This window comes from Caretta caretta, chromosome 3, assembly GCF_965140235.1.
Source record: "Caretta caretta isolate rCarCar2 chromosome 3, rCarCar1.hap1, whole genome shotgun sequence".
Classification (NCBI taxonomy): Eukaryota; Metazoa; Chordata; order Testudines; family Cheloniidae; genus Caretta; species Caretta caretta.
In genome coordinates this window covers 208,338,685-208,352,603 of record NC_134208.1, presented here as the reverse complement: position 1 = coordinate 208,352,603, position 13,919 = coordinate 208,338,685, and the positions used below count along the sequence as shown (strand labels likewise).

The 13,919-nt window shown below is 46.1% G+C and overlaps 1 protein-coding gene across 4 annotated transcripts in view; it reads left to right on the top strand.

Moving 5' to 3' along the window:
- The window catches only part of TTBK1 (tau tubulin kinase 1), a 154,693-nt gene that overhangs the window by 47,019 nt on the left and 93,755 nt on the right, over nt 1-13,919 (top strand). For all 4 annotated transcript variants that reach the window (XM_075127284.1, XM_075127285.1, XM_075127283.1 and 1 more), the window contains one exon: nt 5,605-5,752. In XM_075127284.1, the coding sequence (XP_074983385.1) occupies nt 5,605-5,752 (148 nt within the window). The remainder of the gene's footprint in view (nt 1-5,604; nt 5,753-13,919) is intronic.

Genomic DNA, 13,919 nt, shown 5'->3' with positions numbered 1-13,919 from the left:
TGTGTCTCCTCTGCGTCCACTTCCCTTCTACAACTCCTAATCCCCCCCGTCCCTCCACACCAGGGGCTTCCCCCCTCCTCCCTTCCCCAGGGCCTCACTAAAATGATCAGCACTTAGTGAAGGCTGATCATCAAATGTCGTCATTAGGCTCTAGCATTAATGCTCCAGTGAGATTAATGGAAGGGCCGAAGAGTTCATGCCCCTTAGAGTTCTTGTTCCAGGTTTTCCACAGGCTCAGTCAGACATCACTGTACTGGGGACTCTCAGGTCACATGTGGAAGGTTTGCTTTGCAGGAGGACTAGAAGTACATGCAGACCTGATGCTTTACGGCCTTGGCCTACACATTAGGACCATGACATGCTGGTATTTGCTCAGGGAACCTACTTCTGTGCTAGTGAGCAGCTGTCTCTCCTGGGTGCATCTCCTCTGTCTAGAAAGACCCAGGGTTAGCTACTTATAGGGGCATATGCATCTTTGACACCTTTGGATTTATTTGATACTGTCTGTTTTTTTTATATCCTGTTAAAATCTTGAAAATAAAACTTTCCCCCCTCACTGACTGTCTTTTTCCGGTTCTGACCAGCCCTGGTTTTGATATCATGTGTTGAATGGGGCAGAAATGGACGTACCTGTTTACCTGTTTACTTTGTGTACCTCCATTTATTCTGTATATTGTTTTGGCACCAGCACTGCATGTTGTGGGTCACTGCAAACTGCTGCTCTGCAGGTATTCAGTGGAGGACACAGCCGTGGCATTGGGATGTTTTGTTTTAGTGCTTTGTCAGAAAGGACTTTAAATAAATACCTTCGGTGCAACAAAATTGGTGATGTAACAATAAGGTTGAGATGTTATGTGTGCTCAAGTTAGAAAATTTAAAATTACGTTTCCTTTAGCAGGCATAAACTGGCCCCTTGTGCATTGTACGAAATGCTTTGTATTACTGCATCGGGTGAGACTTAAAGGTGACCTACAGTGGGGAAGGAATTATTGTTGTCCTTTTATCCTTCTGTCTGCTTTTTTCTGCAACTTTTTTACATAGTAAATGTAGGTCTTGACTAACTTGCTTTTGCCAGAAGAGTGGGGATAATTGGAGAACTAGCATGGTTGTGACATCACAGAGAGCGAGGAAGTAAAATCTGAGCAATCGGAGGGAAAGATTTTCAGTTAAATTTCAAATGCTTTTTATTTATTTAGCCGCTATCTAATAGAATAATATAAGTAAACCATGGGGAAGAGTGATGTCTTTGTTAAAGATCCAGCAGCCTTGGCCTGTCAGCTCAGAGCAAGGTCTCTGTCCAGTTGTCTGGTCCTACAAGAAGATGTCCAGCACAGACAGGGAGGGCAAGACTTGAGAGTCCTGATATTTCCAAAGCAGATACAAACTGAAAAAAACCCTAACCCCATCAAACCCCAATTCCCTTTCAGGGCTTCTCTACTCATTGTGAAGAAGCAAAAGGGGCCTGAATCCAAATTGTGTTCTCCTTTGCAGATAACCCGCCAAAGAGAACAAAATAAGGGGTGTTTTCAAAAATCCTTTTTCTTCTCTGCCAGTTCTATGGGGCTCAATTATGCAATTTTTACTTATCACCCCTTTGAATGGGAGCCCTGTCTGAGTAAGGATGGCAGGATTGGGCCCGTAGGGAGGAAGAACCAAAAGGAAAAGGAAGTGCAATATATTTCAATTTCATTTTGCTTATGGTCTTTCCTACAAAACTGTCTTTCCAGGTGCTCTGCCAGCTACAACATTAAATAGAAAGGCCAGGTGGGGAGCAATTCAAAGGGGCTGTCGTTAGAGAGTAAGTGCGTTTTCAGCACAGCTTTGAAATGAGGCGGAGAGGCAGTTCCAGCCCTCCCGTGGATGCTGACACAGGATCCACACTGCACGCCTGGTGTCGGCATTGCTGGCAGGGATGGGACCAGCTGGGTAGAGGGCTGCGCGTGGAAGTGGAACCAGAGAACAGGAGACTGAGTGGATAACAGAGCTCAAAAAAGGAGGGCTGGGAGCTGGCAGCAGTTTGTGTACGTTTGCAGGGGTGATAATGAATGCACTGGTGCGTACGTTTCTTTAGCACCCAGGGCACCGGAGTGGTTTTTTTCCTGCTTATTGGCATTCTGCTGGGAACAGCAGAATCCCTTAATGGTGCAAGGAAATGACTTAAGTGACTGAGGTAGTGTAAGCTTCCCTGTGCCCATGTGCCATGCCTCACTGTGGCTCTGGAGGGAGCACCTTTAGGGTGCAGCCAGTTCTGTCCCTATCATAGTCAGTATTTTGAGCTCTTTCTGGGCTGGGTTGTCTCAACTATTTTTATGTCCATGGGGAATTCTCCATAAAAATAGATAGAGAGATATCGCCCTTGGGAAGGCCAACAGCTTATTATGATGGCCTTAGTTTTAATAAAAAAAAAAGACAACCCAAAGGTAATATTGGGACTCAGTTGAGAGTCTCAGCTTCTTCCTTCAGTACCGAAAATGAGGTTAAAGTTATTCTTTGCTACAGCATGTGGATAAAAGTGAAATCTGCCTGTAGTAGCCATCAGAGCAAGGAGATCAAACACATGGCCACAGGCTGTGTCCCGTTGGCTTGATGTGTTTGTGACCCATTGTCACCATCCCAGGTTTCTCTCCAGTCTCAAAGCATGCACTGCCTCGCCCGGTCCTTTTCCAGGAGGTGTATTTTCTTAACAGAGGTTAGCAAACAAACAGAAAAAAACAGACTTTTAACTCATTCCTTAGCCCTGGGCTTCAGGACCTCTTCTCCCTGGGGTCTCTGGCATGCCTGCTCCTGGCAGATTCTCAGTTTCAGTCAGCTCTTCTCCCTTCCTGGAGCAGCTCAGGGCTGCTTCTCTGAGGCCCTGGCCCCTTGTTCCACTCTGGTGTGGCTTCCCCTTCCCAGGGCACAATCTGTCTCAGTCCATCTCCCACTCTGACTGCCCACTAGCAGCTCTTTATAGGTGTAGCTCAGCCCTCTTAAATTGGCTGGATTGGATTCACCTGCTCTGGTCCAGGGGCACTGGGCTTAGTCTATCCACAGAGACTGGCTACCCTGAGAGATCCACATGACACATTCAGAGTGTACAGAATCTAAGCTTTTACTTCTTAAAAATCAGTGTCTAGCCCTCGTGGTTGCAAAGAAAAACCTTCCACGTATGAACCAAATGTAATCAATGCAGAGAGGTTTTACTGCATGTGCAGATATGTTGAAATAATGACTGAGATGTGGACACCTCCCCCAACCCCTCTAATGTTGTTGGCGTGTCCACAATGACACTTCAGTGTTGACACGAACTATTTCATTCCTGATCGTTTTCATGGATGGAATGCCAGAGGGAGTGCAAATTAAGCCTGGTAGCCATCAGAGGAGTGAGACTCTGGAACAGCCTCCCCCTAGGAGGAGTGGGGGCAAACCACCTAACCAGCCTTAAGATGGATCTTGATAAGTTACGGGTTGGGTTATCTGACAGGGCTGCCTACGAGAGCAGGGACTGGACTGGTGATTGCTGGCAGGATAGTATTGTGACTTTTTTACGCTTGGCATCCAGGGCAGAGCTCTAAGCATTGGGTGTGATTGTGAGGGTGTCCAGCAGCAGAATGGGTTGGTTCTTGTTGCAGGCTGAAATACAAACTCTATCCAGACAGCAGCAAGGTTGCTCGTGTTTTATTCTTGTGACTGGCAATGCTAATGATCGCTCGGAATGAACAGCCTCAGGATTTAAAGAGCCTGTTTCAAAGGAGCCCAGGGGAGTATTTTTCAAGGGTTGTGTGTTACCAGGCCTTGTTTCTACAGAGGTGCTTTCCTCTCCCAATACTGTCTGTGAAACAAGGAAGCAGCATTGATGGCTAGGCCTGTTAGCTCTACAGTCTTCTCCCCTTAGTGATGTCTAACAAGACTAGGCTAGCTAGAGAGGGAAAAGATTCTCCTGTCTAGGATCTCATCCATTTATTCTGCTAGGAGAGAGGTGGCCTAAGTGCAGGACACAAACTTGAGCTATGGAGTCTATGCCTTCCCTTATTCTACAAGGTACAGAAGAATGAGAATAACATGAGGAATCATGATATCTTGAGTGCTGTTCCCCATTGTGCCACTGACTTACTAGATAGTCTCGGGCAAGTCATTTAGCCCCTGAAAGCCTGCCTTAGTTTCCCCATCTGTAAAATGAGGATACCATGAACCTTCCTCCCAAGGCATTGGTGAGGTTTAATCAGATAGTCTTGGGAAGTGTGATATATGTGTTAAGTATTATTAATATGGGATGTGGCCTAGAAAGGCTGATCCCAGCATGCCCTGCTCACTCTTGATCCTCACACTTTCAGTGATGGTATTGGAGAGCTAGGGAAGCTCCCGTGTGAACAGCTATTTCCTTTCCATTGAATAGAGTGGAGCTGAAAGGAACTGGCAGTCCCAGGCCAGATGGTTCTCACTGGAGTCTGTGTCCTGTCTGCTAGTAATGTTGGTGTTATGTATTGCTCCAGTATATGGCCTGCAAATTGCCTTCTCTTCACCATGTCCAGGGAAAATGGGGTACCCCCAGATGTTGAATGGATGGGGCCATGGGCAGCTCGCATAAGTTAGAACAGACTTAAGTCTGTTCTTACTTGTGCTAGGTCTGGCCTGACACAAATCAGCCCAAGACTGAGGGAACACAAAGATGGCTAAAAGCCACCTTTTCCTTCTCCACTCTTGCTCATAACAGACAGACTGGGAAGCTGGGCAAATACTTTCCTGTGCTTTGATGGGGTGGTCACATTGCAGAGAGGCTGGGAAGCTGGGCTGTTACCTCCCTGGGCAGAGAACGCGTGGTATCAGGGACCATGGGTCTTGGACCCATATCCACAGGACTCTTAGGAGCAATACGCTCCAATCTGCTACCTGCTAACAGCTGCTAAGACAGCAGCTGAACCTAGACAGAGGACTCCAGTCCTGGCACCAGATTGGCAGAATGCTGGGGGTCCTGATTGGTCCACAGCTTCCATATAAGCGCAGGAACAGGAAGTTGTCCATACAGCTGGGATCTGCTTTGCTCTGGGAGAACTGTGTTGCTTGTGCTCCTCCTCCCGTGACTCGACTCCCTTGTATCCCAACCCGGCCTGACTCTGGTTGTCATTAAGAACATAAGAGCGGCCACACTGTGTCAGACCAAAGATCCATCTAGCCCAGTATCTTGTCTTCCGAGAGTGGCCAATGCCAGGTGCCCCAGAGGGAATGAACGGAACAGGGAATCATCAAATGATCCATCCTCTGTGACCCATTCCCAGCTTCTGGCAAACGGAAACCACAGTTCTGTGGTTCAGCTCTCAAGTTTGTGTCCTGGTTCTGATCTCCTGGTAGCCTGCCTCCAGGCACTCAATTCTCCTCGGTTTGTCCTCTGGTCTCCTGGTATCCGACCCGGCCTGACTCTCCTAACTCCTGCTTTAACCACTAGCTCAGACCACCCATGTCCTGATTGTGACACGTGGTCACGTCGCAGGCAGCCTGGGGAGCGGGCCCAGTACCTCCTTGCACAGTGAAGGGGCTGGTGCCCTGCTCCTTCCTGCTGTGAGATGGTAAATGGACAGACGTGGTCTTGCCTATTTGTGCTAAGCCCTGCTTTTGTGTTCTGTTTAGCTGAAGAAGATTGGTGGTGGTGGTTTTGGTGAGATTTATGAGGCAATGGATCTCCTGACCCGTGAGAACGTGGCCCTGAAAGTGGAGTCAGCCCAGCAGCCCAAACAGGTCCTCAAGATGGAGGTGGCTGTCCTGAAGAAGCTGCAAGGTAAGATGGAAATGAGTTGGTAATCAACTGCTCTTTTCTCCAGCAGCTGTGTGTGATCTTACACTTGCCCTGCCATGGCCAGGGTTGGAGGCCAAGTTTGCTCATACTCTCTCTAACCTTCTCCTTCAGCCTAGCTTAGAGTGTGTTTGTGACATTCAACTTTTCAGCACAGAGCTCTGTTAATGCTCTGCATAGCCTTGGGCTTCCAAAGTCTGAGATCTCTTCCATTCGGCTTATCCAGAGCACCTTGTCCAGTTCTGGGAGAACATTTCTTCCAGTTCTCTGAAATCCAGACTTGTCACTGAGGTTTCTTTATGGGCATTTCATGAAGCTATACCTGAGGTGAGCAGGCTCAGGTGTGGCAGGGTGGGTTAGGGTGAACCACAAGTACAAACCAAAGTACATAATTATAAATCCAATTATATACCTAGTCTAAAACAGACTAACACATGAGCATTACATTCTACATTGTATCACGTGCTTTATGATTGGCTTACTGATTTTATGAACCAATCCCTGTATAGATCATGAGCTGTCCATACGCTACAAGATGTGCTAGTTAGCAAAGCTGCAAGCTGGTCACACATGACTCTTCTGCTTACTTTTTATTTACTAGCTACAGATTATTTATAAGGCCACTTGTGAATTCATGCTTTGTGCATTGTTAAGCGCTGTTTCCTTCCTTCTGTTTTCTTTCATTGTTCACACAAGGCCTGCATTTCCACTCCTTTTTTTTTTCTTTTTTAGTACAGCAGTGTTGGTTACTAATTGTACAGCCATTAAAAGTAAACTGACTATCTGAATTACATACAGGGTGGAGGCTTCCTACTCTTCATAGCCAACAAAGGGTTAACTGCTCCCACAATGATGGTGCCTATCTCATTATTTTGGTTGGTTATGAGCTGGGTGGTGGGTACCAACTGTTCCAAAGTGTGTTTTACTAACTCCTTGTTTTAGTTCTTCTCTTCCCTAAGCCAGATGAATTACAAGTTCATTACTGAATGTATCACGTTCAGTAGCCTTGACTACCTAGCTATTACAAATAGGGATTTTAAGATCCAGGCTTAAGGGAGGAATACTACTTTTAAATAGGGTGACCAGATGTCCCGTTTTAAAAGGGACAGTCCCGTATTTAAGCCCTCCTGCAGGTGTCCCAAGTGTTTCTTAGAAACAGGCCAATTGTCCAGTATTTTCTGTCTCCCCTCCATCAGTACTGGCGGGTCCTGCTGCTGACCGGATCCCTGCTCGCCAGCCGCCCACCCGCCAGCAGTGAGTGGCGGGGCTCCAGTGGTCGATGATGAGGGTGGGTGTGTAAGGCTGGTGATGGGGTGAAGATGCAGCACGTGGGGACAGCCACTCCCCCTGCTGGTGCATCAGCGCAGCCCCTGCTGCATGCTGGCTCTTGGCCAGCTGGGCCCTGCCTCCCTTCCCATTTCTGGCTGGTGATGGCTGATGAGTGTGGGTAGGTGCCACACAGCGGCCATTTATGTGCTCCCCCTCTCACTGTCCTCTCCCTGCTTTGCCCCTTCACCCCCCCTAGCCCCGCTGCTCCTCCATATCCCGCCCGGCAGGGCGTGTCCCTCTCCCAGCGCTGTGCAGAGAACCAGCTCCTGGTCTGAGCGCTCAGCTAACCAGCAGCCTGGCCGGCAGGCTCTTTCCTTCCCCCACTGCCTCTGGCTGGGCAGGCACCCCGGGAAAGCCCAAGACCCTCTGGCCCGGGGCACTGGCCAGAAGGAGCCACGCCCTGCAGGTGCCAAAGCCCCGCATGGTACTGGGACGGGGAAACCTCTCCACCCCTCAGCTAACCTCTGGAATGGCGGGAAGCGATTTCCAACCTGGCCATGCTCCGAACCTGCAGCTTCACAGCAGCTCCCCAGACAGGGGTTTAGCACCCTCTTCACCCCACACCCCTTGGGTCCTGGCCCCACAGAGCATGGGGCTGCTCCGTCCCCTAGGCACCCTCCCCTGCCGAGCCACGTCTCCAGCTGGGCTCACTGAAGTCCCTGAAGTCAGGTTCCCTGGGCCCTGGTGCACAATGCATCCTTAGGGCTTAACCCCTTCTTGCCCACGCGATAGCCGAGGGGGACAGGAGGTGGCTGGGTTATGTCAGTGGCCAGCAGGAGCCTGGAGGTGTTAGCTACCTTTTGACACTGTGTGGGCAGGAAAGGACAAGCTGCTTCCAGCCACGGGGGAGTGAGGGGGAAGAGATGAGCTCTGCAAAGACTCAGGCCAGGTCATCCCACCCCCTTCCCTGTGTGTGTGTGGGGAGGTGGGGCGTGCATGTCACCTCTCCCTGTGTGAACCCTAAAGCCTTAAAGATAAGAAGGCAAATAAAAACAATCCAACTATGCAGTATTTCTTTTTAACGGGGGCTCAATCAACTTGATATTAATTTGAACGTTTGTACTGCATAGTTCTGATGGATTGCCGTTGGACTCGCTTGAATACGAGTAATCTTACCAGGTGTCCCGTATTCAGTGTAGGGAAATATGGCCACCCTACTTTTAAAGCATCCTTCTACAGTTTTAACTTTCCCTATATTTTAGTTACTTTATCCCCTAACAGTGTGTATATTGTGTTTTTATCTATCACCACAGCAAATTCAGCACATTCCCTGGGTCCATACCGGAAGTGTTCCCCATCAGCCACCATACAACACTTGCCATTCCCAGCATAGGTAGTTTTTACTCCACCAGCTTCCCAGCATCTCAACCATACTGTGCAATTTGTAGACTGTGCCCGGCAGCATGAACCCACATGCTGGCGACTCTGTCTCTAAGGCATGATACCTGTTAGTGTCTCTCAGGTTCAAACAGCAGAACAAGTCTTGGGCTTTCCAGACCTAGTCATTAGTTTGCAACAATATTTGAGGAGGCAAAACAAACTCCTTCTGCACCATACAGGTTGCAATGACTTAAGTTTTAACTTCATGGTATTGGACCCTTGTTAATTTCCTTATCCCGAACCGACTGGTGTCATCTCTCTTGTTCTACATTTTTAACTTTTCTGTGGAAATAAAAGAGGGCAAGTTTTCTTGCTCCATATTACTTCAGGCTGGTTTTACTTTGTATAGCATGTATCCCCCATGCTGCATGTTATTATTGGAGCACAGTGATTTAATCCCGTACTTCCTTAAAATAAATTACAATATCATGTATATTATATACAGATAACAAAGCTTAATGAATTCTTGGTTTTGCTCATTCAGTGGATGCGAGATGTTTGCTGCTATCTTCTGTTGAAATGCTTGGCCACATTCCCACAGCATCTTTGTGTCAGCTTGGTTTCAGAGTGACATGTCAATTGGAAACAGTCCAGTTCTTGTGACAGTCTTATTAAGTTTCTTTTGTTGTAATTGCTGCTCCCCCTTGAAAGTTTTACACCATTCTAAAGTAGACATTTGTATTCAGAAAGTCCTTTCAACGGTTCTTAATTATATTGTCCCAGTGAGTGAGTGAGTGAGCACAATCAGTGAGCACAATCACGTCAGTGAGCACATCAGTGAGCCAGCACGTCAGTGAGCACAGTCCTTTAGGTAACTGCTAATTGGTAAAATTGAATAACACTGACACATAATGAAATTGAACATTTCTGTACAATATTTCCCCCGGTAGATTTTAACCCTAAACTATGGACCTGTTTGCAGTCTAAAACACTTTAATCTTTTTTGTTTTCTTTCGTTTGTTCTGACTTACAAAACTCTACCATATAATTCTTGTGTTTATTCCCTTAGTGGCATTTATTTTACACCACAGTTAAACAAAACTTTTGAATAGAATTTTCAAAAGGAAATGTTGCCATGTTTGTGAATGGGAAGGGCATTATTCAAAGTTGCTCCATCATCCATAATTAATAACCTATTAAAAGAAAACAGAATTTGGGTGGCACTTTCCAATGGTGATTGGGCTTCACTGCTTATATTGACTGATTTTCCTTGGCGCTGGGTTGGTTTCTCCTTTCAAAGCACACAGCTATCTGAAAAAGAAAATACAACCTATCGGAAGTAACACATTCACATTTCTTTTACCCCTTTCACTGTGTACACTGCATGTTCCATAGGAATGCACACTGCTTTCATAAGTAATTTCCATTTTTCACTTGCCATAACATTATATTAGTGATGTCAATTTACTTATATATACATATAATACATTATTAATATTTTTTCTGCAACTGTTTCAGCTGTTGCTTTGTTACTGAAAAAGGGATCCAGCGTCTATCCTTGTTCTGGCCACCCTTTGAGTCCCTATTTTCATTTACTAATTTCCAGTTAACATTTATAACCTAATTTTTTTTAAATGTTTAACCATTGTAAAAGCATTGAGGTGCCCAACGTGTTAACAAACAAAGTTAAGGCTGCCAGGAGATGTTGGCTGCTGCCCCAACAGAGTTTGGGTCAGCATTGCAACTCTGAATGAAAGATTTGGCTAGATTTGTAGTGGAATCTTTTAAAAGCCAATGTATTTCATGCTTACGTTTTACATTTTCTTTTTAACAGTTTAAAAAAAAATCTGCAGTCCCTTGCTGTGCTGCAAACAGTTTGAGACCAAATAAATATTTTACATTTGCTTGGCTTAGCCTAGCCAACTGAGCCTCTGAACCTCCTTCTTTCCTAAAATGGTTTTACACTCCTGATGTCTTCCCTTTGTAAATGGCAGATGCCACATTTAAGTTGCTCACATTTCTAACCGGCAGTTTTATTTTTATATTTAAGACTTTGCACAGGCGAACTCTTTTGGCCTGGGCTCTGATAATTGCTGTACCCTAGCCATGTTTTATTTTGTGGGGTTTTATTCCCTTATTTTTCTTCCCTGGCTCAGCTATCCGAGACTTTAGTGAGCTATTTGTAACACTTTCCATTTTTCTTTTTCTGACTGGCAGTATTACTACGTGTTTTCCCCCCTTTTTTCCCTTACAATCTGTTCTTTGAGCTGATCAACTCCCCTTGTGTTGCTCTGAATTATTTTTCTACACAACCGTACCCAGGTTACATCCATTCTAGTACACTCAGAAGCAGTGAAGCCGTATAGAAATCCCTATTTCATTTTTGGTGATTTTGACTAAATCGTCCATAGTCAGATGAGCTTGTCTGTCTGCCTGCAGCAGTCATTTATACTTTATTATTTACAGACCATTACTTTGAGAAAAGGGTTCATTTTCCTTCAGAGTGGCTGTTAAAGGCTCCTGGAGACAAAAACCTAGCAGTAATCACCACCTGACCCCCTTGTATCATTTGACTGAGGGTTCCACCAGTCGTGACTATCCAGAGTTGTATGGATATAATGGGGTTTTATTATTAAACCAAGCTTTTAACACTTCTACTTCCTCTTTGTAACACCTCCACAACCCCACCGGTTTAGTTCCCTCTGAGCTATGCAGTGTTAAATGGTGCAACCCTTCCTTTATAACTGCCCATACCTTTTCCTTAAATCACTTACCTATCTCCCAAAGTGACATGTTTCTCAGCGATTTTTCTTGCTGGCTTTGAGCTTATCTTTGTGGGGTTTTTGCACATATTCTTTAGCTACAATTACTGTTCCTCCAGGGTTGTCCATGGGTCTTATTCTTTAAAGCTCCAGTGACATTCAAGAGACCTTTTCTGTGTCCTGCCAATAATTCTTTTCCATAGATATCCAAATTACCCCCCCATTTCTCTTACGTTACGGAATTTTTCTTAGGAGAGAACATGTTTTTTTCCTTCTTATTTTTTTAAAATGTTGCTCCACTTACTGGAGTTCCTTTTTTCCACCCAGTCCCAGTTTCCTGTCACTTTTCTGGGGAGTCCAAAGGGTCTGCCGTTGGATTTAATCCAACCCTCCAGCGGGGTACTGGCTTCCTCATACTTTTAACGCTTTCAGTTCCACTTCCCTTATTGTGAGGGTTTCTGCCTAACATTAAGGGGTGTATTACCAGACGCGGAGATCCCAGTGATACTCATCACTGAAGGTATTTTACCTGCTTTAGACAAGAGGGTCCTGGGTTCTGGCACCAAAATGTTGGGATTCCCTCACACCTTTTCCACTCAGCTTATCCAGAGTGCCTTGTCCAGTTCTGGGAGAACATTTTCTGCAGTTCTCTGGAATCCAAAAACTCGGTTGGAATCGAGACTCGTCACTGAGGTTTCTTTATTGAATTTCATGAAGCTACATGGGATGTGATCAGGCTCAGGTGGGGCATGGTGAATTAGGGTGCATCACAACTCCAAAGTACATCACTGTAAATCAGAGGATAGGTCTATTCTAAACAGACTAACACATGCGCATCACATTCTACATTGTATCGCACGCTTGATGAGTGGCTTGTTGATTTTGTGACCCAATCCCTGTATAGATCATGAACTATCCCTATGCTACAGTATGTACTGGTAAGCAAAGGTGCATCTGGGAGTTTATCACACATGACCTTGTTTATCATTTATCTACTAGCTACGTATTAGTTACAAGGCCACTTGTGAATTCATGCTTTGTGCACTGTTAATCTCTGTTTTCTTACTTCTGTTTTCTTTCGTTGTTCATGAAAGGCCTACAGATAGGATATGTCTACGCAGCAAAAAAACCACACAGCTGGCCCATGCCAGCTGGTTTGGGCTGCTGGACTATTTTCATTGCTGGGTAGACTTCTGAGCTCAGGCTGGAGCCTGGGCTCTGGGACCCTCCCACCTCTCAAGGTCCTGGGTTCCAGCTCGTGCTTCTGAGGGTGACCCCCCTTATACATTAAAAAGGGGGGTGTTAATTTAATTTAATGGGGCTCAGGGCTATCAGCTCTAACCACGGGGCTACGGGATAGTCCGATGGGGGGCTCCTCATAAAGTGTTTCACTTTGGATAAATAATTAGCGAGACACTGGAGCAGGGAGACTGGGCCCTGGGGCTCCCACCTCACAGGTGCCTGGCCTAGCCCTACCAGCCTAAAGAGTAATTCCCTCACTCGCGCTCTCCCCTCACACACTCAGCCCAGCCCAGCCTAGCCCATCCTCTGTGTGCTCAGAGATTATGTTTTCTGCTACAAAGGCATGATTTGCAAACTGAAAACAAACCACTGTTCAGGAGCTTTGGGAGACAGCACCCCAGTCTTCTCTCTCTACCTTGGTCACACATATTAGGCCTCATTCCTCACAGTGTAATCAGGGTCACCCGCCTCCTCCACCTTTCAGGTTCACCCCTTTCCCTGCTGTTCTCACAGCCTGTTGGGGCACATTAACCCTCAGTGTCTAAAATCAGCTCATCTACGTGTCAGAAAGCTCCCAGGGGTGCATGTTCAGTGAGCAAGATAGTGGCCACTGTGGTTATGCCTATACAGCAACTAGACATCACAGCTGGCCCGTGGCAACTGACCCGAGCTCGTAGGGCTCGGGCTGTAGGGCTGTTTCATTGCTGTGTAGACTTCTGGGCATGAGATGGAGCTGAAAGCTTGCAACCCCAAAGTAAGCACTTTGCGACCCCCTGAGGGGTCAGACCCCCCAGTTTGAGAATCCCTGCGTGAGTGTGTCTGCAGCAACGTTGTATGTGAAGTTATAAGATTCCCCTGCATGGTGTTATAAATTCATGTTCCAGCCCTGCCCAAAGAGAGGTTGGCATACAGGTCTGTCCTAAACAAAGGAAGGTGTGTTCTGCTTAATTGGCATTTAAGCAGTAAACAGAGTCTCAAGCAGGAAGTAAAGACAAAGGAAGTTCCAACAGGTGACAAGAACCCAGCAGGGAACATCCTTCCACATAGACTCTTTTCCTGGTTCTCAGGAAATGTTTTTCAGGAGAAGGACTGAAACTATAAAAAGGAGAGACAAACAACCCAAGACACCCCTCTCTCTCTCCCTGCCCATCGCATTCACAGCACTTGAAGAGACAAAGGAAGCAGCCATTGGACTCAGGGAGGGGTCTGGCCTAAAGAATCTAATGTAATTTGTCAAGTTAGGGATCAGTAAACGTTTTATCTTTATTTTTGGCCTTTATGCCTCATTACTTGTGCTCATTTCATATCTCTCTCTTTGTAGCTAATAAATTTGTTTCCTTGTTTTATCTAATCCAGTGTGTTCAAGTTAAAGTGTCTGGGTAACTCTGTTTGGGGTAGCAAGTTGTTACCATATTATTCCTTTAAAGGAAAAACAGATTTAGTCCATACTGTCCTGGAGAGGGCTGGGCAGAACAGGACATATGCTCCTGAGGGGAAAT